Source organism: Vitis vinifera, chromosome 1, assembly GCF_030704535.1.
Source record: "Vitis vinifera cultivar Pinot Noir 40024 chromosome 1, ASM3070453v1".
NCBI lineage: Eukaryota > Viridiplantae > Streptophyta > Magnoliopsida > Vitales > Vitaceae > Vitis > Vitis vinifera.
The window spans coordinates 11,065,336-11,091,825 of record NC_081805.1 but is presented as its reverse complement, the minus strand read 5'-3'; the positions used below and the strand labels follow the sequence as shown (position 1 = coordinate 11,091,825).

The 26,490-nt window shown below is 35.4% G+C and overlaps 1 protein-coding gene across 3 annotated transcripts in view; it reads right to left on the bottom strand.

Moving 5' to 3' along the window:
• Nucleotides 1–312: 312 nt before the first annotated feature.
• LOC100255337 (uncharacterized) overlaps nt 313–26,490 on the bottom strand; it is a 37,007-nt gene continuing 10,829 nt past the window's right edge. For all 3 annotated transcript variants that reach the window (XM_002269906.4, XM_010654150.3, XM_019220790.2), the window contains 9 exons: nt 17,403–17,480; nt 16,715–17,286; nt 11,413–12,051; nt 10,637–10,791; nt 8,716–8,936; nt 8,478–8,611; nt 8,037–8,392; nt 7,861–7,964; nt 313–666 (listed from right to left, as the gene is read on the bottom strand). In XM_002269906.4, coding sequence (XP_002269942.1) covers nt 596–666; nt 7,861–7,964; nt 8,037–8,392; nt 8,478–8,611; nt 8,716–8,936; nt 10,637–10,791; nt 11,413–12,051; nt 16,715–17,286; nt 17,403–17,480 — 2,330 coding nt within the window. In that variant the 3' untranslated portion in view covers nt 313–595. The remainder of the gene's footprint in view (nt 667–7,860; nt 7,965–8,036; nt 8,393–8,477; nt 8,612–8,715; nt 8,937–10,636; nt 10,792–11,412; nt 12,052–16,714; nt 17,287–17,402; nt 17,481–26,490) is intronic.

Genomic DNA, 26,490 nt, shown 5'->3' with positions numbered 1-26,490 from the left:
AAATAAGGTAAAAAGAAATAAGCTAGAAAATAAAAAGTATTATTTAAATAACATTTATTACAGAGATACCAGAAACCGGAATTATATAATTATTAACAAAAAGAAAATAAAAGAAAAGAAGGCAAAGAGAAAGGTAGAGTGATTGTTAACCAAATTCATTAGAAGCTCTAACAAAAAATTAGTATTTAAATATTTCTGAAACATTTCTTGTGACACCCAACAATCCCTACACATGAGCAAAATCTTTCATAAATGCGCTGCTATTTATGCAGAATTATTGAATGAGTGCATGACATTTCAGACTATTTCAACTCATCAACAGCGTTGTATAAATTTTCATTCATTCCATTGAAGTGTATGCAACAAATGATATTCTCAGATCAGGGTCTACAATATGCAATGTGAGACTGTATTTTCATAAAAAACTTACAAGACAATTCTTGTCACATTAAAGAAAGAACAATTACCTTGGTGCTACTCATCTGGATAGCCATGGAACAGCCAATGCTAGCAACAAGATGAGTTCAACAGTCTGGATGTTTCCCACATTTGAACAGAGAGCTTGGTAGGAAACACGAATTGGAACTGATCCATTCTAAACAATCCCAGTGGAAATGCTGGAAGTTGCATTGATCTTCAGAGAATGCTCAGGGATGTAGGTATGACCTGTTACACAAAAAATGTGTATTTTTTCAATAAGAACTTTCACATTTCTGATAGGCTTTTGGAGTTTTATGTTTTGGGATAACTATCATAGAACATGTAATAATGATGATAAGGAAAGGAGGCAAATTGATGGAAATTCACCAAACCCTTCTTACATTTACCTGCCAATTTCTTTTTATAGGAAATATTTACTTCTCTGCTCAAAAGCCTTCAGTAAAACTAAAAAAACAGATAGCAACTGCTTAAAAATTCAAACAGAGCACATAATTATGAGCCGCAGCTGACAACAAGATTTTCATAGATATGGGTTATACCGCTAACTTTCTAAAATCTAGGCATGAGATACTGCAATAGATTTATATCTGTGCACATTTGTGCAGAATACCAGAAAGTGATCTTTGGTAGGCAACTCCAACCATGACATGTGCAGTTTACTCTTTTTTTCTTGTGCACATGCTCATGCAAACACAAATATGGAGGCATCAATGTATAAAATAGAAAAAAGGCGAGCACCTACCCCACAAAAGAATGTCACCCTTTCCCAATCTATCAATGAAATCTAAAAGACATTTTCACCTCTATAACTCCCCTCAACCTAGAAAGAAAGAAGTAAACAAGAAGCACCAAGTACAAAACAGAAAAATAGAAAGCATCTACCCCACAAAAAATCCTCACCCCTTCCCCAAGCTATCAATGAAATCTAACAGACATTTTCACCCCTTAGAAGGCCCCTCAACCGAGAAAGAAAGTAAATGAGAAGCACCAAGTGCAAAACAGAAAAACAGAAAGCACCTGCCCCATAAAAGAACCTCACTCTTCCCCAAGCTATTAATTTTATTTATTTATTTTTTGTAGGCAAATAAGAGTATGTATATTAATAAATATATAAAGGATGTCAAACTGAAGTGGCAAATACGGTATACAGGAAGTATACGAATGAGAAACAAAAAACCAGTTATGGTAGCTACAAACCCACTTTAAAAAGAAGAGTCCGCCCATTCTATAAAATCTAATAAAGAGGTAGGGCCTTCCTTCCCGTCTCCTAGAAGGAACCCTTGAGACCACATATACAAATTAGTTATGAGGGAATCTTTGAGGGCTTGGATAGTGCGTTGTTCCCCTTAAAAAGTTCTTTGATTTCGCTCCTTCCAAATTATCCATAAAAGGCAAAGAGGGGTTGTTCTCCAAACCTTCCTTCTTTTCCTATCCACAAAGCTATCGTGCCATCCCTCCAACAAATCCTTAACAGAAAAAGGAAGAACCAAAACTCACTTTATTAGGAGCCTAGGAATCCCAAATTATCTTTGAAGGGAAAGTCGCTTCACCTCCCATCTTCCAATGCATTGTAGAAAGACCTCACGGAGAACACCCCATTCTTGCTGGCTTTCCAAACTATTTTATCCTCCTCTCCTCTAAATCTACCAAACTCACTAAGTTTCTTGAAAAACAAGGGTTCGAAGTGACCATTCCTCCTTCTACCTCCTGAGCATCATCCACCCATGTCTACTTAGCAATAAAAAAAAGTGAATAAAGAAGGAAACTAATCCTACAAAGGCATATCATCACACCACACGTCATGCCAAAATTTGATTCTTCTTCCATTGCCTACTTCAAATCTTATTTTGACTTTAAAAGTTCCCCATACTTTTTTGATCGACTTCCACAAGCCAACTCCATGGCCAAATTTCCCTTCCCAAGAGCACCAACCTCCCGATTCTTCGCCAAAATTTCCAAATATTAGTTTTCCCCAAGCTATTAATAAAATCTAACAAAGACATTTTCATCACAACCACTGATGGTGCCAGAAATTTGATTTACAGGAGCAGACTTCATAAGAACAGCAACATTAAAATTTTAAATTAATAAAAAATATACAAACATGAAATTAATCTATGATACCTTTATTCAATAAATTTAATATTATCATCTACAAGATTTTCTATTTAAATAATCTCATTATCAATGCAATTAATCTTTACAGTATTATATTAAAATGTTATTATATAAAAGCTAGAAAAAAGGCAAATGATAACAAGAATTTTCATCCTTATTTTTCTAAAAAAATAGTAGACAACCATAAATAACAAAAATTCAGGAAATAAAATTTTTAATTTGAAAACTAATGTCTTGTGCAATGATAATATTTATTTATTTATTTATTTATTTATTTTAAGTGATTTTTTATTCTATAACTTATTAAAAATGTGAAAATAACAACCAATTGAAATTTAAAATATAGCTTATTAGAAATAATACAATTTTTTAAGAAGGTGTGGAGGAATGAAATTAGGAAAGTCATGATTTTGAAAGGAGAATTAAACAAGTCTTGAGAAACCTTCAGGTACCTACTCATTGGCACTTTTAGGTAAATTTCCTATTTCCATTGGATTAAAAGTCTCAGATAAAACCTTTGGCAATGCTTGGGTTTTAGATTTAGGTGCCAAAGATCACATGACTCATTCATCACACCAATTTAATAACTATAACCCTTGTCCAAGCAGTAGCAAAATAGCCACAACAGATGGTTCATTAACCACTATTGTAGGTGTAGGAGATGTCAAAATTAGTCCTACACTCACAATTAGAAATGTGTTTCATGTTCCAAAGTTGTCCGCTAATCTTATCTCTATACAAAAGCTTACACAATATACGGGTTGCAATGTGACTTTTTACCCTACTCACTATGTATTTTAGGACCAGGACTTAGGGAAGATGATTGGGCCTACTAAGGAACAGAACGACCTATGCTACCCTAAAACACCAAGCGAGTCATCCATATCTTTTCTTTATGAACACCACCTTTTCAATAAAGAAAAAGTTTGGCTTCATCATTGTAGAGTCAGACATCCGTCATTTAGAACTCTTAAGATCTTGTTTCCTTCTTAATTTCGGAAATTGGATGTTAAGAGTTTTCATCATGATGTATATGAACTTGCCAAACACAAGCGTTTAACCTTCCTTACCAATAATAATAAAAGAAGTTCAGAGTCTTTTCATTTAAATCATACTGATGTTTGGGGCCCTTCCCCTGTCCCTAATATATCTAGGGCACATTGGTTTGTGTCTTTCATCGATGATTGTATTAGGGTCTCTTGGATTTTCTTCCTTAAACACAAATCTGATGTGAGTTTGTTCTTCCAAATTTCTATAACATGATAAAAACTAGTTTGGTGTCACTATCAAGAGGTTTCGGTCCAACAATGCCAGAGATTATTTCAATCAAGTCCTAATACCATACTTTCAACATGAGAGAATAATTCATGAGACATCATCTATCAACACCCCACAACAAAATGGAGTTACTGGGAGGAAAAATGACCACCTCCTTGATACAACACAACCTTTTTGGTTCAAAAAACATATGCCTAAATCTTAGAGTGGAAGCCATCCTAAACCGCCACACATCTCATAAACCGATTACCTTCCAGAATCTTAGGTTTCAGAAGTACCATGGAAATACTCTTATCATTTTATCCTAATATGATAACCACAAATCATCTCATTCCTAAGATATTTGGATGTGTATTCTTTATGCATGTTCACAATCCAAATAAGGGAAAATTGGACCCAAGAGTCATCAAATGTATTTTTGTGGGATATTCCTCAACTCAAAAGGGATATAAGTGTCACCATCCACCATCAAAATTTTTTTTTGTCTTAGATGGATGTTACCTTTAACAAGAGTGGGTCTTATTTTTTCACTCCTTATTTTTAGGGGGAGAATATTATCAAGGAAGACAAGGATCAGGATTCCTATTTCATTGATCCCTTTATCATTGACCCTCCTAAAGTTTTTGATCCAGTGTCTAATCCAATATCTATACCCTCCTTCTCTGAACCTGAATTGTCATCCAATGAGTCTACTCTTGAGAATTGAATGACCAGCAAGGTGTACTTAAGGAAGAAAGTTGCAATCCCTAGACTTATACAAGTCTAAGAATCTAAACGACTTCTGAAAACGGGGTAATAATCTCTCATCCACCCTTACAAACTGAGTCAGAACTTCAGTTTGAAAAACCTATAGATCAAAATCTCCCTATTGTCATCAAGAAAGGAACAAGAGAATGCACTGAACATTCTTTGTATCCACTTTCCCATGTTATGTCATTCAAAAAGTTGCCTCAATCTCATAAGAGTTTTCTTACAAATTAGAACAATATTCATATTCCTACCATTTTATTCGAGGCTTTATCTAATGAAAATTAGAGACAAGTCATGAATGCAGAAATGGAGGCCCTAGAGAAGAATAAAACTTGGGAATTGGTATATTTGCCTGCAAGAAAAAGGCTAGTGGGATGTAAATGGATCTATATTATTAAGTATTAACGCAGATGAGATATTAGAGAGGTACAAGGTGAGATTGGTGGCTAAAGGATACACTCAGACATATGGCGTGGATTATCTAGAAACATTTACTCCAATTACAAAAATGAATACAGTCATAATTTTGTTATCATTGGCAACAAATTATAATTGGGATCTACAATAGTTCAACGTCAAAAATGCATTTTTGAATGGAGATTTATATGCAAGTCACTCCTAGGTTTGACATTGACCTAGCCACTAAATAGGTGTGTAAACTAAAGTAAACTCTATACGAACTGAAACAATCTCCAAGATGGTTTGGAAGGTTTGCTAAAGTGATGAAAAACATGGGATACAAACAAAGTGAGGGGGATCATATGTTGTTCATCAAACATTCAGATTCAAGGGGAATTACAACTCTATTGGTAAATGTAAACGACATCATCATGACAGGAAATGATGAAAAGGAGAGACAAACTTTAAGGTAATGCTTGACCAAGGAAAGATTGAAATATTTCCTAAGAATTGAGGCTGCACATTTTAAACAAGGAATTTTTATTTCTCAGCAGAAATATGTAGCGGACCTTCTCAAGGAAACAAGGAAGTCAACACGTAAACCAATAAGCACATCAATAGATCCTAATCATAAGCTTGGAGAGGCTAAAGAATATGTTACAACAGATAGAGAGATGTATCAATGTTTGCTAGGAAGACTCATTTATCTCTCTCACACAAGACCAAATATATCATATGATGTGAGTATGATTAGCTAGGTCATGCACCACCCAAAAGAGGTTCATCTGCAAGCTGCTAACCGAGTATTACAATACCTTAAGGGGTCTCCAAGAAAGGGCCTCCTATTTAAATGAAGCTCAAGACTAGTACTTCAAGCATACATAGATGTAGATTATGCCAGATTTGTGGTTGATAGAAGATCAACCAATGGGTATTACACCTTTCTTAGTAGGAATCTGGTAACATGGAGAAGTAAGAAACAGAGTTTGGTAGTGAGGTCTAGTGCAAAAGCAAAATTTTGTGCAATGGTTCAAGGAGTTTGTGAACTACTATAGTTGAAGATCATTTTGGAAGATTTGAAGATTAAATGGGATGACCCAATGGGACTTTACTACGACCATAAATCTACAATCAGTATTGCACATAATCTAGTGCAACATGATCGAACAAAACACTTAGAGATAAACAAACATTTTATTAAAGATAAACTAGATAGTGGATTGATTTGTACTTCTTATGTATCTACTAACCGCTAACTTGCATATATGCTCACAAAAGGTTTAAGCAATATAAAGTTCCAAGCAAGTGTATCCAAGCTGAGATTGGAAAAAATCTATTCACTAGCTTGAGAGGGAGTGTGGAACAATGAAATTAGGAAAGTCGTAATTTTGTAGAGAGAATTAGGCAATCCCATTATCAAAAGGATTTGATCTTATTCATTGCACCAAGGCGAGGGTTTTGTGAGAGCTTGTGTTTACTTTGTTTGGTGTTATTTGGGTCATTCCGCTTTCGGCTAGAGACACTCTTTTAGGTTGGCATGATTCCTTTGTGGGCAAGAAGCGTAGAAAGGCTTGGTTGGGGGCTCCTCTTTGTTTATTTTGAACGATTTGGAAGGAAAGAAACAGGATAGCTTTTGTTAATGAGGTTTTGTAGATTCAAGGTTGAAAAATTCGTTTGTTTGTTGGTCTTGGTCTAAGTCTTGTTTAGATGTAGGACTCTTACCTTTAATCAATTTTTTTGATTGGTTGGGTTCTAGTTGAGGGCTGGTGAGTGTTTGTTTCTTTTTGTTCTTGCCTTTCGGTGACTCTTGTATACTCCCTATATGCTTTGGGTTGCCTCTTAAGCGCCCTTTTTCTAAATTTTATTTTGTGTTTATCTATCAAAAAAAAATTATCAAAGGGATTTGATGAAATTAAGTTAGGAAAGTTCCTAATTTAGATGTTAGGAATTTTTTTATATATATGTGAGTCTCGCTAAAGATCAAGGAAGAGAAATTTATACCTTATAGATGTAGGACCCTTACCTTTAATCAATTTTTTTGATTGGTTGGGTTCTAGTTGAGGGCTGGTGAGTGTTTGTTTCTTTTTGTTCTTGCCTTTTGGTGACTCTTGTATACTCCCTGTATGCTTTGGGTTGCCTCTTCAACGCCCTTTTTCTAATTTTTATTCTATGCGTTTATCTATCAAAAAAAAAATTATCAAAGGGATTTGATGAAATTAAGTTAGGAAAGTTCCTAATTTAGATGTTAAGAATTTTTTTATATATATGTGAGTCTCTGTACAGGCTAAAGATCAAGGAAGAGAAATTTATACCTTGCATTCCTTTCATCTCTCTTCTTCTATAGAAGGTATTATTGTAAATAATACTTTTTTGGGAATAGAACCTTTTTTCCTGCTATTTCCCTAAGAGGGGGATTCAATGGGTTAAGGGGGCACATGCCCCTCTTGCCCCACCTACTTTGGCTTTGCCATTGCTCCTTGACAAAGAAAGGGGCACAAAAACAGAAACACACAAAGAACCTACTCCACAAAGGCACCTCACCCCCTTCCCTAAGCTACCAATGAAATCTAACGAAGACATTTTCATCCCTCAAAACTCCCCTTGATGAAGAAAGAAGAGATTTAAGCATGAGTTCTTTCAAGTAGACATTCATAACATTTAAACACAATTCTAAACATTCCAGAGGGTTCAAAGGTAAGTAGCATAGGATTTCCTAAGCAAGGTCCCACTGGTTGATGGGCATTGGATGAACTTGGAACTTTTCATCAATCAACAGGTTATATATACACTATGACATAAAGAATAGTCAATCTGACAGCACTTCAAGTATATGGATGAGAAGAAATCAAATAGCAGAAATGAGCAGAAGACTACCTTTCTCCTTAACATCAATCTGTAAAGTATCAAGTGTGATTATGCCATCAGTTAAAGGAAGCAGCTCCAGCTTGATGGTAGCAGTAGATTGAGAAGGAACACATCTGATTTGGCAGTAATAGATTAGTCATCTATATTGAAGAGGAACAAAAGGATAGTGGTGAATAGCGTATTACCCTAATGGAACTCTACTCTGCAGCCATAGATGCGTACAACCCAAACCAGTATTTGGGATGATATCAGATAGAGGAGCAGCCTGCTCATTAGAAGAAACAGATTGAGCTCCAAAATCACCATTCTCTTTGTGATTCTCTGATAGCATAGGTGCCGAAGTCTGCCTTGGCATGGCAGTATCATGTCTCCCATCACCTAATTTTCCTGCAAACGAGGAAAAACCAACGGACGGTCTCATTGGAGATGAGGGTGCAGAGTTCAAGGTCATCACTGAAGGAGGTGAAGTAAATGAGGCCGGAGCAAGAACTGTTAAGGTTAGATCTTCGGATGTTAAATTTGAAGCCTGAAGGGTTAACACCTGATGATTTGAACCAGTTAGATAAAAACTTGTTATTTTAGCAAAAGTAGAAAACAACCAGCTAATCATATTCACATAAAAAAACCTGAACAGGAAGCTCAGAGACTCTTCCATTGGGTCCAAGAGGTTGTCTTGACATTTCAGATGCAACAGAAATCATAAGATCCCTTGAGATACGTGGTCGCCAGCTTGTTGGCTGCTTGAAAAACAATCTCGATTCTATATTTAATACATAAACCTCAGGATAAAAATGTTACAATCATAAACTACAAATTCCTGAAGGTATTTCAGATAATATACTGAACTAGAGCAAGTATATGTACCAGTGTAGTTGCACCGACATGAAACTAAAACAGCATACTGATCAGAAGTTAGAGTGCTCCTTTTCCCTTCAACGATCTTGGATGGAAGGCCTCCTTTTCCCATCAATGATGCTGTATTTCTAACAGGTAAATGAGATGATTGAGAGCTTTCACGTTGAGCCTTAAGACGCTTCCAAGCTGAAGTTGCGGGTTTGAGAATAAAAGAGTGTTCTTCACCTCTCCTGCCATTAGAATGTCCCAAATAAGCCCATGGAAACAAGAAAAACCCATGAAAATGGTTCAAGAAAAGCATTAATGTCACCCACAAGATGAAAAGCATGGAGCCAATGCTGACAAATCTCTACTTGCTGTTGACTATATAGGTTACAAAGATGAAAAGCAATGTTTAATATATATTAAACCCACAATCCAAAACTGCTTTTGCTATAGGACTCAAGTCTAAAATATCACTCTATGATTGGTAGTAAGTCCATTGTCAAGGTTCCTAGCCATGGATCAAGAACAAAGGGAAAAGTGGGTTTTGACTCACTAATTTTGACAAAAAAAAAAAAAAAAACCCTCAAATTTTATAAATTAGTTTTATTTCCATCCATTTAAAAATATTTAAAATACAAGCACTTTTTCATACATCAATAATTATTCTTAAAATGAACCTTCAACAACACTAACAGACAAGTAAACTCCTCCATATGGATGTTTAATTTAGATAACCGATCTCCCTTTTAGTTCATTTTTTTTTTTTTTTTTTTTTAACTGTGAGAACTGATTTGAGGTTTTTTTTCCCTCCAAAAACAAACCTCCTTAGGAATATTGAACAACAACAAAATAAAAAATTTTAAAAATTAAAAATAAAATTTAAACTAAAAAGAACTTAAAAGCTAAAAATAAAAATAAAAAATATTAACTCACTTTGCTAAGTACACTAGCAAAAAATATAGATATTCAGAAAGAATTGGAAATACAATAAGAGTCAATATTTTATTTTTTAATTTTTAAGTTTTTTGGTTTTAATTGTATTTAATTTTTAAGTATTTTAGTTTCAATTGTATTTTCAATTTTTAAAATTTCTTATTTTATTGTTGATATCATCTAACTTATTCAATTTTATATATATATATATATAAGAAGATGAGGGAATTTATATAATACAAAATATAAAATCATGATCAGGAAAAATTTTATTTATCACTTAAGGATTGTGAAGAATTTTTCCACAATAATTTGTACCTCATATTTTATAATAAAAAAATAATATTATATTTATTTGTAAGATATTTCTATTAAATTAAAATAATAAATCAATTTTTAATAATTTTATTTAATATTAAACTAAAAGGGTCATTTTAGAAAATAATTATGTGACTTATGAAAAAGTGAATATATTTTAAAATATTTTTAAATGAATGAAGATAAAACTGATTTATAAAATTTGGTGTTTTTTTTTTTCTATATTTTTTCAAATTAGTAAATCAAAACTCACTTTTTCCAAGAACAAACATTACTTCATAGCCAAGTGGGGCTATTGTGTGTATAAATATGAAATTGATATCAATAAGCATGAAGGAAGCTTCACCACATACGCTGCAACTCTGCAAGTAACATTCAAGAGTAAAATTTGTTACATCTCATGCAAATACTGAGAAGCCCCATGTAAAAATGAATTGTCCAGAACTAGTTTTCAGCTTAGCCTTAATCCAACCTTTAGGGTATGCCTACAGAATAAAATGTAATATTTCTAAAGCACCACTAGACTAATAGGAAAAAATGGCGAAGAAACCTCTTTCAGACTCTGGCTATTGTTTTTCTATATTATGTTTGTATAAAAATATAATGACATCTATTAATATTTAAATTTCCAGGTTGATAATCAGCATTGAACAACTGAATGACATAAATTAAGGAAACTAGGGTGGATAACAACCTGAGGGGTAAATTTGGCAAACTGTGATCATTCCCAGCTTCAATACATGCCATTGGTAACGAACAAGGTGATCCCCCTTTTGAAGCCTCCTCAAAAACAATTGTTATAGCATCTAAGAATACCACAATATCAGGTGTATGCGCTGGTGAAACATTCTGCAAAATAAATTTTAGAACTTAATAGTATTATTTGCAGAAATAAACCTGATAGCTATGTCATTTCCACATATCTAGATTAAATACTTCACAGAGATATTCTAGGATAAAAACAGAATTTTAGGGGCTTGTTTTCAATGTTTTCGAAAACACTTCTCAAACAACCATTTTTACAAACACTTCTTAAAAACAATTCTCAATTATTTTCAGGAACAAAATTCTATTTGTTAACTCAAATATAAAAAATTGCTTTCTCAAAAGTTTTCAAAGTATTCTCCATAATTTCAATTATGGCATAGAACAACACACTGTAAAAAATAACTGAAAACACCAAAAAAAAATTATTCTAAAAAATAATCTATTTTTAGAACAAATTCTCATAAAACTATTTTCTGTTAAAAGTTTACCAAACATGTTTTGTGATTTAGAAAACTATTTTCTGTTCCAAAGAACAAAAAAAGGTTTTCAAAAAGTTTCCAAATAGGGCCTTAATTTAACAGAGCATTGACCCAACTAATTGGTTTGGCTAAATGAACAATTTTTTGCCATTTCACTCCATACAGAAAAAGGAAAAAGGAAAACTTCACATAAATACAATTCAGTAAAAATTACAACTCACACCTTTATCTGAACACATAGAAGGTCATCTGTGTTGCAGTCAGCAGCAAAAGAACGGATCTCAACAGGTTGAATAATTTCAAGTTTCCTCCTCCACCTTCTTCCTGGTATATAGATGCCTTCCAACCCACAACAAACAGAAAACCTTTTTGGCTCTAGTGAGACACCTCGAAAAGATAACAGCTCTTCACTTCCAGTCTTTTTACTCTTCACAAACTTCTGAGGTGAGGACCGATCCCAATCTTCAAGTTCAAAGTTTGGTTTAGAGCTTGGAGTTGCAACAGATGGAGGTGGTGGAGGAGTACTTTGAGGAGGAAGTGATGACATGGAGTAACTTCTGAAGTGGCCAAAAGAGAAGAGTTGAGAGCCAGATGATGCAGAAAGAGTGGATCTTTGAGATGTGCTACCAATGCCAGAACTGGAACTCAAAGGAGGAGGAGACAATGCAGGGGTGGGAGGGGGAAGAGTATTATCCAAAGGAAGCAACCATTTTAGTAGTTCCCCACATGGATCCTGGTTTGCGTAGACTAAGCTGTCCTTGTTCTCAGAAGAAAATTTGTCATTATTATATTTCTCAAATTGAAGAATCTCAAGGACAGGATCTCTCTGAGAATCAACAGCAACATTCACTTGTAAAAGAACCTGCATCCTTCCAAACAAGAAAATGAAATAAGAATCAGTATTAGTTGGTAGAACAGCTTTACTCAGCCATAGATGTAAGGGACCTTTCTTTTAATAGGCAGCCTAAGATTAAGGAATGCAACAACCAGGACTAAAATGTTTTTGAGAGTTAAAAGGCATAATAACCAAACTGTAGTGTCATGTAGTAAAAGACCAAACCAGGACTAAAATGTTTTTGAGAGTTAAAATGCATAATAACCAAACTGTAGTGTCATAGTAGTAAAAGACCATATCAGATATTGTTTTTGCTAACATTCACAAATGAAGGCATGGTATTTAATGGTTGAACTTTCATCCTGCAACATCATATACTTGGTGGACTTTGTTGGCAGCACCAGATGGAAAAAAAGGAGATCTTGCTCCAGTTCTTGATTGCCATTGTCTCTGGTGGTATTAAGTAGGCTCATTTGCAAATAAGCGGAAAGTAATTTTCTCTGCATATCTTGACTTGGGATGTGGCTGAGATAATCTCACAAGCATTTCATAAATGATATCCTGAGTTTTTGTTAACCTTCTTATTCTACGGATGTGTTAGATATCCAACCTAGTTATCAATAATTCAGTATCAAATATTTCGTTATTTATGTATATAGCCTTGAAAATTAGGGTTTAGATAAGACAATCCTAAAATATATTGCAATATTGCAGACAGTCCTAAAATATCAGTTATTTATGATATTTCATTGCATTGATCAATATTGCAGACAAAAATTCATAATTTCATCAAGACTATAAACTTTCCAATGTTGCAATAGAAGTAGTTACACAAGTAACTGGAACTTACACCTCTAAGTATGAAATATAGCATGTACGATGTAAAGGATTTCACATAGTATTTGATTCTGCAAAAGGGTTTAAAATTCTCTTGAAACAAATGCTGTTGTTTGGAACTTCAGAAGAGTGAATTGCCAAAATCGAGAGAGGATTTGAAAGGGCCAAATCCTCTCTTCAGATTGGTTACATCTCAAAACCTCTCTTTAAATCTAGCCATCACACCATCACCATCAGCACTGCAAATCATATCACCATGCCACAGCCACTATTTACCTCATCCCACCACCACCAACCATACATGCCACCACCACTATTGCCAACACACTTTCCCACAGCAGGTGAACATTCCACCACCACAGCCTCTACCACTGTCACAACTATCATCAGCTCCAACCATAATTTTGCAGCTTCTGCTTCTAATACTGTCCAGTCACCACTATCACACCATACAATAAATCAAAGCCCAAAATACTCATCCAAACAATAAATTGAATATTCTAGAGATTTTAATTACATGTTTTTAAATCCCACATTTAAGATTTTTTTCCCCAAATTCCTCATATAAAATGCAGCATCAAATTCTGAATATTCATGAGATATTTATGGACCTCTAAATAGTCAAAGAGGGCCAAAAAAAAAAAGGCTCCATTTAACAATTAAAATAAGTAAATAAATAAACAAATGATATCAAACTTTGAACTCTACACCAAAAATTTTGTTCTCCAAACGAGCCAAACAAAAACAAAACAAGAAGATGCTGTCTGTTAATCCTATAGACTTTAGAAAACAGCATCAACAAAGTTTCTGAGAAAAAAATTTGAAATTGATTTTTCTAGAAAACAGTAATCAAAACCAGTCAAACTATGAACATATGATATATATCCTACATTTATGTTCTGAAGAAGAAAGCGGTTAGTAAAGCCCACTTTTGGAATGGGTCTCTTTAGGGCTTAGAGACAATAGCTCAGTCTTTTACTCTGCTGGAGAAGTTAGGGTGATGTTTTCGCGTGCTTCGCTCGCTGATGGAGGAACCCTTCTCAACGAAGCTTCAAGGTTTCCAGATGTTGCAGACGATGGCCCCGTTGATGGCAGCAGGGTTCCATTGCCTTTGTCCTTGTCCCTTTGCCTCCTGCTAATTGAAAGGGCCCTCGTGGAGGAAGCAGCAAGATTTTCAGCGGAAAACAGGTAAGTCTTCAGTTCCAGATGGTTCGATAGGAGAAGGGTCTTTTTCTTCCGCTTTCTCTTGGTCCAATGACGAGAGTTGTTCTTTGGGGAGGACTGATAGTTTGATTTCTTGGAGGGAGAAGGACGAGGGTTTTTTAGAAGATGTTTACAAGCCTTTGTGTATGTTATCTGGTGAGGACATGGCTGTAGAAGCCCCCGAGAACCAGCCCAAGGTTGCCAAGATTGCAACCCTAAAGGAGAGTGGTGAGGAGGGGGCTTCGGGTTTTGAGAGCCCTAGTAGGGGCCTGTCAGAAGGAGAGAGCCTCTCCGATCTCTCCTATTAAAAATTCATCTCGTTTAGCAAGTTTATGGTTTTGCCAGTGAATGAGAATGAGAAGGAAATCACGTCCCTACTAAAAAAATTGGAATCCAGAAAGCAGCACAGAGCTTCAATTGTGAAGAGGAGGGCCCCCTCCACATCCCGTCTGGTTAGGGAGCTTCAAAATTTCGAGTGCTCGGCTAATTACTGTAGCTCAAACAAAAAAGAGAAAAACCGGAGCAAAGGGTGGGAGTTGGTTTGTAAGTGACCTTATAGGTTGAGTTTTTAGGGTTGTGTTTGGTGGGTGTAGCTTCTTGGTTTTGGTTTGTCCAGCAAGGAAAAGCGATGGTGTTTCAAGTTTCTCTCACCCAATTTTTGGTTATGTCTGGTTTCTTGTTTTTCTAGGCTTTAGGGTGATGTCTTTCAATTTGGGTGTTGGTTTGTTCTCTCTTTTCTTTGCTTGTATTTGGCTGCTACTTGTATACTCTGTGTGTATTTTGTGTGCCTTTTCCAAGTGCTTTTAACATATTTTCTTTGTTTACCTATCCAAAAAAAAAATCCTACATGTATCATGTATATATTATATCATATATTGTCAGCTACAGGCAGATGCAAAACACAAAGGAAATAAATATTGCTCTTCTTTTTAATACATTGCATGTGTTTATGGAGGCATTTACTCAAAAACTTGATAACTATACCTAGCAGTAATATACTTTCCCTCAAGAACTCAGTTTAGCAAGCAAAGCCAGAGGAAAAACAGCCAACCCAAGCTAGAACCCTTGGAATCATCTGCTGATGGTGATGGCAAGATTAGCTTAAGTGGCCTGGCTTTCCCTAATCTTAACAAATTTACCCATCTAGATATACTTCAGCTAATGTTAATAGAAAGGCATAGTGCTGCCTCACAGATCTGAAACATAGATTCAATGCATCTCAGATATGAGAAGGCTGCTAAAGTTGATGGAAAGGCATAGTGCTGCCTCACAGATCTGAAACATAGATTCAATATATCTCAGATATGAGAAGGCTTAACAAAATTCAACATCATGAATAAACTATAAACAATATATTTACCGCCACCAGTACTTGCATGTGCTCTTGCACACACAAGCAGCAAAATTTCCAAACAACAAAATTTTATATTCAGGGATTTTTATCTGGGTTTTCAAACTCCTTCATTTTCAAATTCCTCATCTAAATGCACCTCAAGGTTCCAGGTTCTGACCCCAAATTTGTAAAACTTTAATTAGTAGAAAATTTCCATATATCTTTATAAATTTAAGGAAGTCAAAACAATTTGATTCTTCTAATTTACCAATTAAAAAAAAAAGAAATAAAGAAAGCAAAAACAAGAAGAATGCTTTGTTTTTAATATTATAATTACAGAACTTTTAAACAATAGTGTTAACGAATTTCCAGTAGGAAGAAGTAGAAAGCAAAAGAAAATGAAGTTGTTCTGATAAAAATAAATAAATAAAAGATAGATAGAGAAAGATAGAGACAGAAAAAGAGAAGGAAAAATTCAAAATGCAAGGCAGTCAAATACCGAACGATGTATGTATCCTAGGCAGAACATATACCAATGTACATTGTTTTTCATGTAAATTGTATTGCACATATGCAAGGTTACATGTAGTCTAAGGAACTATAACTACACCCAATACTAACTTGTCCCCTGAAGAACCCTCACTTTAGTCTAGCAATTCAAGCCCAAGCCAAAATCCCTAACCCAATATAAAACATATGTTACATGCCAGTGGAAATGGCAAGATCAGGTTGGCTCATGTGGCTATCCCCTATCTCAACAAACTTACCCAACTTGTTAAAGCTAACAGAAAGATGTAGTGTTGCTTCATATGTTTAAAATATGGATTCAGTAGTTTTCAGTAAGGAATGAGAAGTCTCATGGAAAAAAAAAAAAAAGAAGGGGGAAAAGAAGGAAAGAGAAGCAGAGAAAAAAAGAGTAAAAAAAAAAGGTAAACAGAAAAGGCCAAATAAAATTAGTTTCACTAATTTGCAAATGAGTCTACTTAATGTCAGCCAACCACCCATGATAGTATCCACTGAGGACCAGAACAACCAACACTTTGTCTCCATCCTGTTGTGCTTGATAAAAATGCCCAACAAATATCCAACAAACAGTAATAGATAAAAATCCTCACACCATGCATTCGTTCATTCATCAAAAATAAAAATGTAATTCTAATTGATACAAAAGAAAATTGGAACAAAAACAATCAAAGATCATGAATTCCTTTATTTACTAGATGAAAAACCAAATAACATTATATATTCATGCTTTTTTTTTTTTCACAAGTGAATAAAAAGCAAGTTGCATGAACCGGGATGTTTTATGAAACGTACCACTATGTCTCCATTAGAAAGAGAGCAACAATCAACGATGTTTCTTGCTACACCACCAGAGACATTGGCATTAAAATTCCCTTTATCAATAACAGCAGTAAGAGGAGTAATTTCTTTAGCAGTCTTTCTAGTTTTAATCGCAGTAGACTTAGGAGCAGACATTTCAGAAAATTGTAGAGATGTTTCTGCAGCATTTCTTTTTGACCAGAGAGGCTCGCCTGACTCGGCAATCCGAACAAAAAAATGAGAGTTCTTAAATTTTTGCAATAAAATTTCAGTTTGTCTTTTGTGATCTTCCATCCTAAGAAGAGATTCACTAGCAGAAATATCCTTTTCTGAATCAATCTTTTCTTTTAACAGGTTTTCACCATTGTGATAAGTATCTTCACCAGCAGGATTCGCTTCCACTTTTCCTAACATCGAATTGGTTTCATCTTCAGTCTCTCCACTTTGTTTCTTTGTGCTTTGCCCTATGCCATTTTTACTCATCATTGCAGCAACTTTAAATGGAGTAATAATTTGTGTCTCCTGCTTAGAGGATGACAGACATGCCAGTATATGAACTTGTTCACCTGGAGTAGAAATAGAGTTCAGATCCCACAAAACAAGTACAACACCCCTCAAATCAGAAACCATTGATGCAAGTCACAACTGAAAGAAACAAGAGTTTCAAGAAAGATACAGCTACCAGGAAAAACAAAGGAGCGGTCAAGGGAGCGAAAGGAACATATGTCTGGTGCATCTCTCCAATTATCAGGAAGTTCCTCTACAAGAACATACCGATCATTAGATATACTAAAGAGAACATCACGTTGATTTTGCACATTAAATACCATACTGGTGCAGCGGAAGGTTTGTTTCAAAACGAAACAGAAAAACACTCAAGAACCAACACAAAGATCACAATAGGATCTGAAAATTAGAGAATAATTCTGAAAAAATATATTGAACTCCTCTCTAACGATTACAATGAGTCTTTAAATAATGTTTGTTATGCAAAAATAAAGGAAATAACTGAAATAGGAAACTAGAAATAGGAAACCAAGGTGATTGGAATCTAGGAAAACTAGGAAGGAAATATGAAACTAATGGTGAACCTACAATAGAAACTAATAATGTAGAAAATAGAAGCTAACCTAAAATAGAAACTAATCTAAAATAAAAACTAATGATGTAGGAAACTAAAAATAGAAACTAACGAAAATAAAAACTAATCTAAAATAGAAATTGATGATGTAGGAAGCTAAAAATAGAAACTAATGATGATTGTGTGCTACATCAATCCCCTCCACTTGAAGAAAACTTGCCCTTGAGTTTTGTAGCTGCAAAGAAAACTCATCCAGAGGGCATTATTCAAAGATATCAGCAACGCTGAAAGTATTGGAAATGTTCATATCAGTTGGAAAATCAATCTTGTAAGCATTATCTCCAATCTTCTGAAGGATGCGGAAAGGACCAATTTTCTTGTCTTTAAGTTTATTGTATGTGCCACTATGAAAAAGATTTTTGCAGAGATGAACCATTGCCAGATCACCTTCATTGAACAACTTAAGGCACCGCTGTCGGTCTGCAGCAGTTTTGTAACGAAGATTCCTCTTCTAAATTCTTCTTCACTTCTTGATAAATATGTTGAATACGCTCTACAAACTCCTCAACATTAGGATTGACATCATGAGAAAGGGGAAGACGAATCAAATCCACTATATGCCTTGGAACACTAGCGTAGACAACTTCGAAAGGAGTCTTCTTAGTAGAATGATTAGGCATACTATTAAAAGCAAACTCAATTTGTGGAAGGGCAGCACCCCATTGCTTTGGCTTATCTCCATTAACGGATCGTATCACATTGCTAAGAGTGCGATTAGCCACTTCAGTTTGCCCATCAATCTGGGGATGGCTCGTGCTACTATACTTCAAAGAAGTGTCAAACAATTTCCATAGAGTTCTCCAAAAATGACTAAGGAATTTCACATCCCTATCTGAAGTTATTGAATGAGGAATGCCATGCAGGCGAACAATTTCACGGAAAAATAAATTGGCCACATAAGAAGCGTCTGAAGTCCTTTTACAAGGAAGTGAACCATCTTAAGAAATCGGTCAACTACAACCAAAACAGAATCAACTCCACGTTGAGTTCTTGGGAGGCCAAAAACAAAATCCATGGTTAAATCTTGCCAAATCGTCTCTGGAATAGGTAAAGGAGTATAAAAACCAGTACTTTGAACTTGTCCCTTGGCTTTCTGACACGTTGGGCAACGCTGAACGAAACGCCCAACATCCCATTTGAGTTGGGGTCGATAAAATCTCTCGTCTACCAAGCTGATTGTTTTATCTCAGCCAACATGTCCTCCTAGTCTGCCAGCATGCAATTCTCTAATCAAATGTTCACGCAAAGAAGAATGAGGGATACATAATTGTGTACCTCGAAATAAAAATCCCTCCTGAACAAGGAAGTCAATAACAAACTCCTTATTGTTGCATTGCGCCCATATGCCACCAAAATCCTCATCAACAGCATAAGTATCCTTCAAATAAACAAACCCCACCACCTCAATACTAATTGTTGCTAGTAAAGAGGCTTGTCAACTCAATGCATCAGCTACTTTATTTTGTTGGCCAGACTTATATTTGATAATAAAAGTGAACTTTTGTAAAAAGGCGATCCATCGAGCATGCATTCGATTCATCGTCTTCTGAGAATTGATGAACTTTAAAGCTTGATGAACTTTAAAGCTTGATGATCTTTAAATAGCACAAACTCTCAATGTAACAAATAATACTCCCAATGCCTTAAGGCTCGAACAACTACATAAAATTCAAGCACAAAAGTGGACCACTTTTGTCAAGGTTCACTAACTTTTCACTAAAAAATTCCACTAGGTGACCCTCTTGAGATAAGACAACCCTAATTCCCAGAACTGATGCATCATATTCAACCTCAAACACTTTCTCAAAATTGGGGAGTGCTAACACTAGTGCAGTGCACAACTTTGCTTTTATCAATTCAAAGTTGTCTTCTTGCGCTTTGCCCCATTGGAACTGGCCTTTCTTCAAACAATCAATAATGAGCGCCATGATTGTACTAAATCCTCAAATAAAACGCTTGTAAAAAGTAGCTAAACCATGGAAACATTGCACTTCACGCACAGTTTTAGGAGCTGGTCATTCCCGAATTGCCTTCACCTTTGTCTCATCAACTTGAATACCATCCTTTCCCACTATAAATCCAAGGAATAAAAAATGGCTAGTCATAAAGCTACACTTCTTAAGATTGATATACAATTTATTAGCTTGTAAGGCTAAGAGAACTTCCCTAAGATGTGATAAGTGCTCTTCCTCGTCCTTACTGTAGATGAGAATATCATCAAAATAAACCACCACAAATTTTCCAATAAATGAATGAAGAACTTGGTTCATCAACCGCATGAAAGTGCTTGGTGCATTTGATAGCCCAAATGGCATCACTAGCCATTCATAAAGGCCATCTTTAGTCTTGAAATTTGTCTTCCACTCATCTCCTAATCGAATACAAATTTGGTGATAGTCGCTTCGTAAATCAAGTTTGGTAAACACCTCATGACCTTCTAACCTATCAAGTGTGTCATTAAGACGTGGGATAGGAAAGCGATACTTGACCGTTATTTTGTTGATAGCATGGTTGTCCACACACATGCGCCAACTACCATCCTTCTTTGGGGTGAGTAAAGCTAGGACTACACAAGGACTCATGCTCTCACAAATCAAGCCTTTATCAAGCAACTCGTTAAGTTGTCGTTGCAACTCTTCATGCTCAATTGGGCTCATACAATAATGAGGCAAGTTAGGCAAACTAGCTCCACGTACTAAGTCGATATGGTGTTGAATATTTCACATAGGAGGTAACTCATTAAGTAATCATTGGGAGATAAATCAGGAAAATCAGCAAGTACCTCTTGAACCTTGGTGGGGATATCAATAATTGCTTCAAATTGGCCCTTGACCACCAATGCTACAACAAAATTTGGCTCCTTGACTTACTTAAAGAAATCTAGGCCCGTTATGTTGGTGAATAGCGGCTTATCTTTCTTAGTAACCAAATTGTTTCCTGACGATTGAGCCTATGGCATCAAAACAATCTTCTTGTCAAACCACCAAAAAACAAAAGTATTATCCCGACCCTTATAAGTGGCATCAACATCATAGTGTCACGGCCTCCCCAATAAAATATGACAAGCGTCCATATCCATCACGTCACATACGATCTCATCTTTGTAATACTTTCCGATCGACAAAGGAATTTTGCAAACTTCTAGCACTTGAACTTCCGGACCCTTCTTAATCCATGCAATCTTGTATAGAGAAGGATGTTTTCAGTCTTCAAATTTAGTGCTTTCACCAAGGCCTTGGAAACAACATTCTTGCTACTTCCATTGTTAATGATCATGTTGCACGCTTTATTACAAATAGTGCATCGAGTTCGGAATATTTTATGTCGTTGAGAGTCATTCGACTTTTTTGGGGTAAGCAAAAATCGTTGGACAATGCACGCCACTTCTTCTCCCACATCTCTTTCTGCAAACTTAGCACCCTCGTAGATATCTTCTTCAAGCACATGTTCCTCTTCGCCACCACCTTCTTCTACAAAGTTAACATATCCTCTATTCGGGCAATTATTTGAAAGATAGCCTGGCTAGTTGCACTGGAAACACTTCCCTAGATTTAGACGCGCATAAGGGTCATTATTGATTCGTTGTTGTTGCTGGTTTCGGCCTTGAGTATTAGATCAAATAGGGGTTGAAGTTCCACTTTGATTTTGTGTCAAATTTTGAGTTGAAGGGGCATCTTTATTGTTGTTATCATTGTTGTCTGAAGTTGTCGACCCCTTTGGAGCAAAAGAAGCTTCTTAGGTTGGTCGGTGAAAGTTACCCTCAGTGCGCACCATGGACCTATTGATTTGACTTTCCACTTTCATTGTCAAATTAACTGCATCTATCATGGTCCAAACCCCTTGAAGAGCCAGTCGATCTTGAATGACCAGCTTTAGGCCCCCAATATAATGAGCAATTAATTGATCCTCCGTCTCAGACAAATTAACTCGGGCATTTAACTGATAAAATTCCTCCATGTATTTGTTCATAATCCAGAGGGAGAAATCGTCCTTGTAATAATTGTTTCATCTTAGGCCAAGTACAAACACGTTGTTTTTCTTGTTGTTGACAATTATATTAAAGTTGTTCCCACCATGCAGAAGCTCCACCTTTCAACTTATATGCCACAAGCTTTTCTTGATTTTCTTCTGAAATATTCAAATAATTGAAAAAGTTTTCGACGGTATGGACTCAATCGAGAAAATCTTTAATGTTTAGTCGACCATCGAAACTGGGTAAATCCATCTTCATCTTAAATTCTTGGTTATTTTGACCCCGATTGTTAGCTCGATAATTGAAACGAAAATCATCTCCTTCTCCAAATGAATAATCCAACCTCCGTTGTTGCCTTTGTTGAATATTCCTCCGCTATGGAAGTCAAAAATCATCACCATCTTGAAAAGGTGAACAAAACTCATCTTGTTCATCAAAAACCCCTCGTTAGAGGTTGTCGTCATCATGGTGCCTAGGAGCTTCCCGATTTTGTTGATCATATACTCGTAACAGATAAGGATCATGAAAATCGCGATTTGTGGTTGGATTCGTGCAAATCATGCCTCCGCCATTGATTTCGTAAACAACCTGTGGTCGGCGTTGGTCGTCGTAACCATCCTCTTGCCAATCACCACGTTGGTCTGGTTGTCGCTTCATGGGTTCACGTGTCCCTTCAATAGTCAATGCAGCCACCATTTGCGTGAGGTTGCGAAGAGTCTCGTTGATCCTGTCAAGTCATTGCTCAATTTTTTTGAACTGTCGTTCGTCATCGATAGTTTGTTTTCCACTAGAACCGTTGTTAGCCATCAGACCGAGGTAAAAATCCTTACTCTGATACTAATTTTGGTGTAGCGAAAGGTTTGTTTCAAATTGAAACAGAAAAACACTCAAGAACCAACACAAAGATCACAATAGGATCTGAAAATTAGAAAATAATTCTAAAAAAATTTATTGAACTCCTCTCTAACAATTACAATGAACCTTTAAATAATATTTGTAATGCAAAAATAAAGGAAATAACTTAAATAGGAAACTAGAAATAGGTAACCAAGGTAATTGGAAACTAGGAAAACTAGGAAAGAAATAGGAAACTAATGATGAACCTACAATAGAAACTAATAATGTAGAAAATAGAACCTAAACTAAAATAGAAACTAATCTAAAATAAAAACTAATGATGTAGGAAACTAAAAATAGAAACTAATGGAAATAGAAACTAATCTAAAATAGAAACTAATGATGTAGGAAGCTAAAAATAAAAACTAATGATGATTGTGTGCTACATCACATGCACAAGCTAACAAAGAAATAAAGTAAAAATACGACTTAAATATGATTCAGAAGATATAAAGCAAAATTAATCAAGCATATAAAAAAGTGCAAAATTTAGGAATACAAATGCAAACTATTAATTAAATATGAAAATAAAACTGAAGAAATGAAGCATAACGACCGAGTTAGGAAACAACATTAGATGGGTATTGACAAGGATGCAGAACAAAAAAAAAAAAAAATCTTAAGATTCATGAGACCTTCAGCATGATCAAACAGATGGTAATATTCTGATCATAAACTTATGTCTGGATAACCTTATATTTGGTAAGAATGTTATAATGTCTTTAAACAGAACAAGGAAATTTCAACTTGAAGAGCAAGCTACAGCAAGTTTGTTAACATCTTGATTATGATATTAGTAAAACAATAAGTAACTTGTTGTTCACTTAATGATTCTTAGATTTACTTCCCATGTTGGTTCAAACTGTTCAACTGAGTCCATTCAAATTAGCTATGTATCAATAATTAAGCATCAAATTATTATTTTTTTTTATAGATAAAGAGAATAATATTAAACAGAAAGAGGAAACACCAATCTAGTGCCCTCTAGGTATACAAGGAGTATACAAAAGTAGCCCAAAGGCTCGAAACCAAGGGAGGAGGAAATAAACAACAGCCTACCCTTACTTAGAGCCTAGCCACTCAAAAAAGCTAAATTAAGCATCAAATTATTAATCTGCACAAACAATAGAAGCGTAAGCTTTAGAGTGATTTATGCCTGAGCTGATTGCAAAGCAGCACATCAAGGATATGGATGATTGGAGGAATTGCATAAAAAGACAATCTGTTTAAGCCATTCCCTATTTCTCCCAAGAGATGATTTACATAGTTTTTTTTATCAAGGACAAGGAGCGCTTCAGAGAGAAGAAATTCAAGAAAGAAAGGGTAAAAGAAAACCAAGCAGAAAGCAAAAACAGCCACCTCAAACCCAAACCAAAGACAAAGAAACTGCTGAAAAAGTAAAAAATGACCTGAGTTCTTCCCTTGGCATAGATGCTCTCCAGGCCAAGAAGGGCCAGCCAACCTCTTCTTCAATTGACAAGGGCAACCCTCAACCCCCCCAGCCCACTTCATCTATGTTTCCTTCTGCCCCTTAAATTGCATTTTTTATTTTTGGGGGGAATGATGGGGAGTGAAGGCTTGTAACCATCATTTTGCCTCTTCTATGCCCCTTGAACATGTAATGGACCAAAAATATGAACTGCAAAACAATAATCTAGGTTGTTTGTAACTGACAAGGAGAGGGAAAAGGACAAAACACGATACCAAACATACTAGGTGCCACACTCATATATTTTGGATAACATATCAAGATTCAATCCTAGAATTCCCTCTTTTCCTTAACTAATACTCAAATTTTCAACCATATTGGAATTTCATCTGCTTGGTTTAGCGCAAATAAAAGAGATCATGTAAGCTCCCAAAAAGGCTGCAATCAAGTTTATGTGCATTTGACCACATCAAACTTTATGTCCAAACCCAATGGCAAAGATTTACTATGAAGATCATATAACAACCTAGGAAGGGGAATGAAGAAAGATGAGGTATACTTGGTAACAAAGACAGTATCTCAGAGGAAACCTTGAGTTTTTTTGGAAGATTTTATCGTAGATCACATGAAGATCCTTGGAGTATAGTGTGTTTGCATTGCTCCCTCATTTTCTAGAAGTGCTAATCTGTGGACCATCCTTCCATGGAGGATGAAATTCCAAAAGTGGTCTTTCAGTTCGATTAGGAGAAGGATTTAGATGCAGAAGATTTTTTTTTCCTTTTGTACCAGGATTGTTAGAATCTATAGTCGAGGATTTTGAAGGTATTTTCAAAATTTTATAACAGCAACACTAATGCCACCTCGATAACTCGTGTCTGATAGAGGAATCAAACTGAGAGACAGGACCTATCAAGGTGGCATTAGTGTTGCTGTTATAAAACTTTGGAGGAATCAAACTCCTTTTGTAGCGTCTTGGGTGATATCCTCCATGGTTAGAGAGACTTTCTTAGAATGACACGGCTCCTTCATGGGGGAAGAAATGAGAAAAGACGTGACAAGCAGCTTCTTTGTGCTTTTTTTTTTTTTTTTGACAATTTGGAAGGAAAAGAATAGAGCTCATTTTAAAATGAGGAACATTCTGATCAAAGATTGAAAAAACACTTTTCTTTGCAATCTTTTGTTGTAGGCAAAGTTGTACATGGATGAAAGGTTCATTCTAAATTAAATTTACTAATTGATTGGGTTCTCACTGAGGGAGGGAGTAGGTTTTGTAGTCCCTCTTGTTTTTTTTTTGTGCCTTTTGATGACCATTGTATATGTCCTATGTGATTTGGTCCACTCTTTTTGGTGTGTTCTTTATATTATACACTTTATTAATAGAATTTCAGATTTTGGACACATCATTTAAGTGGCAAGCACTTACAAGATTATAGTCAAGTTTTTGTCTCATCACATTTAAGAAGACTTGCATAAAACCATTCATCTCTCCAAGTGAACTTTTATTAAGGAAATAGATTTTGGTGGCTAATGAAATCATAGAAAAGACAATCTAGAGAAGAGAGAATTGTTTTCAAGATTGGTTTTGAAAAGGTTTACATGATAATGAGGATTGGATGTTCTAAACCATGCTTTAGAAAGAAAAGGTTTTAGTTCAATATGGAGACAATACATAAGGCGAATAAGAAGATTAAAATAAGGTGTTCCCCTTTCATGTATCCTTTCTACCACTGTGGCTGATGTTTCAGCAAACTAATGTTTCAAATGGGAAAAACTAGAACTAGGGTGTCTCACCTATAATTCACAAGCAAAACCATATTCTTTCAGAAACTAGGTAAGAAATTACCAAATCTTAAGCTCATTTTGATGGTTTTCAGGCAAATATCACGTCTTAAGATAAGTCTAGATAAGAGCCTATTGTCAAGGTACAATATTATCCAAAACCAAATTATTTGATTGTTGGAATATAAGGCCACAAATACGTGGGTCTCCTCTTGAGAAGGAATGACAAAGTTGCTTCATTTTAGGATTCAGTAGTAGACAAGATTTCTTAGAGACCTGATGGTTGAAAGAAAGCTTACTTGTCCTTTAGCAATGAATAGCCCTTATGCGATCTTGTTTGTCTCATATTTCCATTTACTTCATTCTTATGTTACAGATTTTAATCAAAATGACTTGTAAAGAATTGAGAAATTGCAAATGCGTTTTCTCGATAAGGGTGTGGGATAAAAGGAAAGACCACCTCCTTAATGGGAACTAGGTATTTAAGTCTAAGAGAATCAGGTATTGGTTTACAAAAGATTTCTTTGAGGAATGAAACCTTTTTAAGGTAG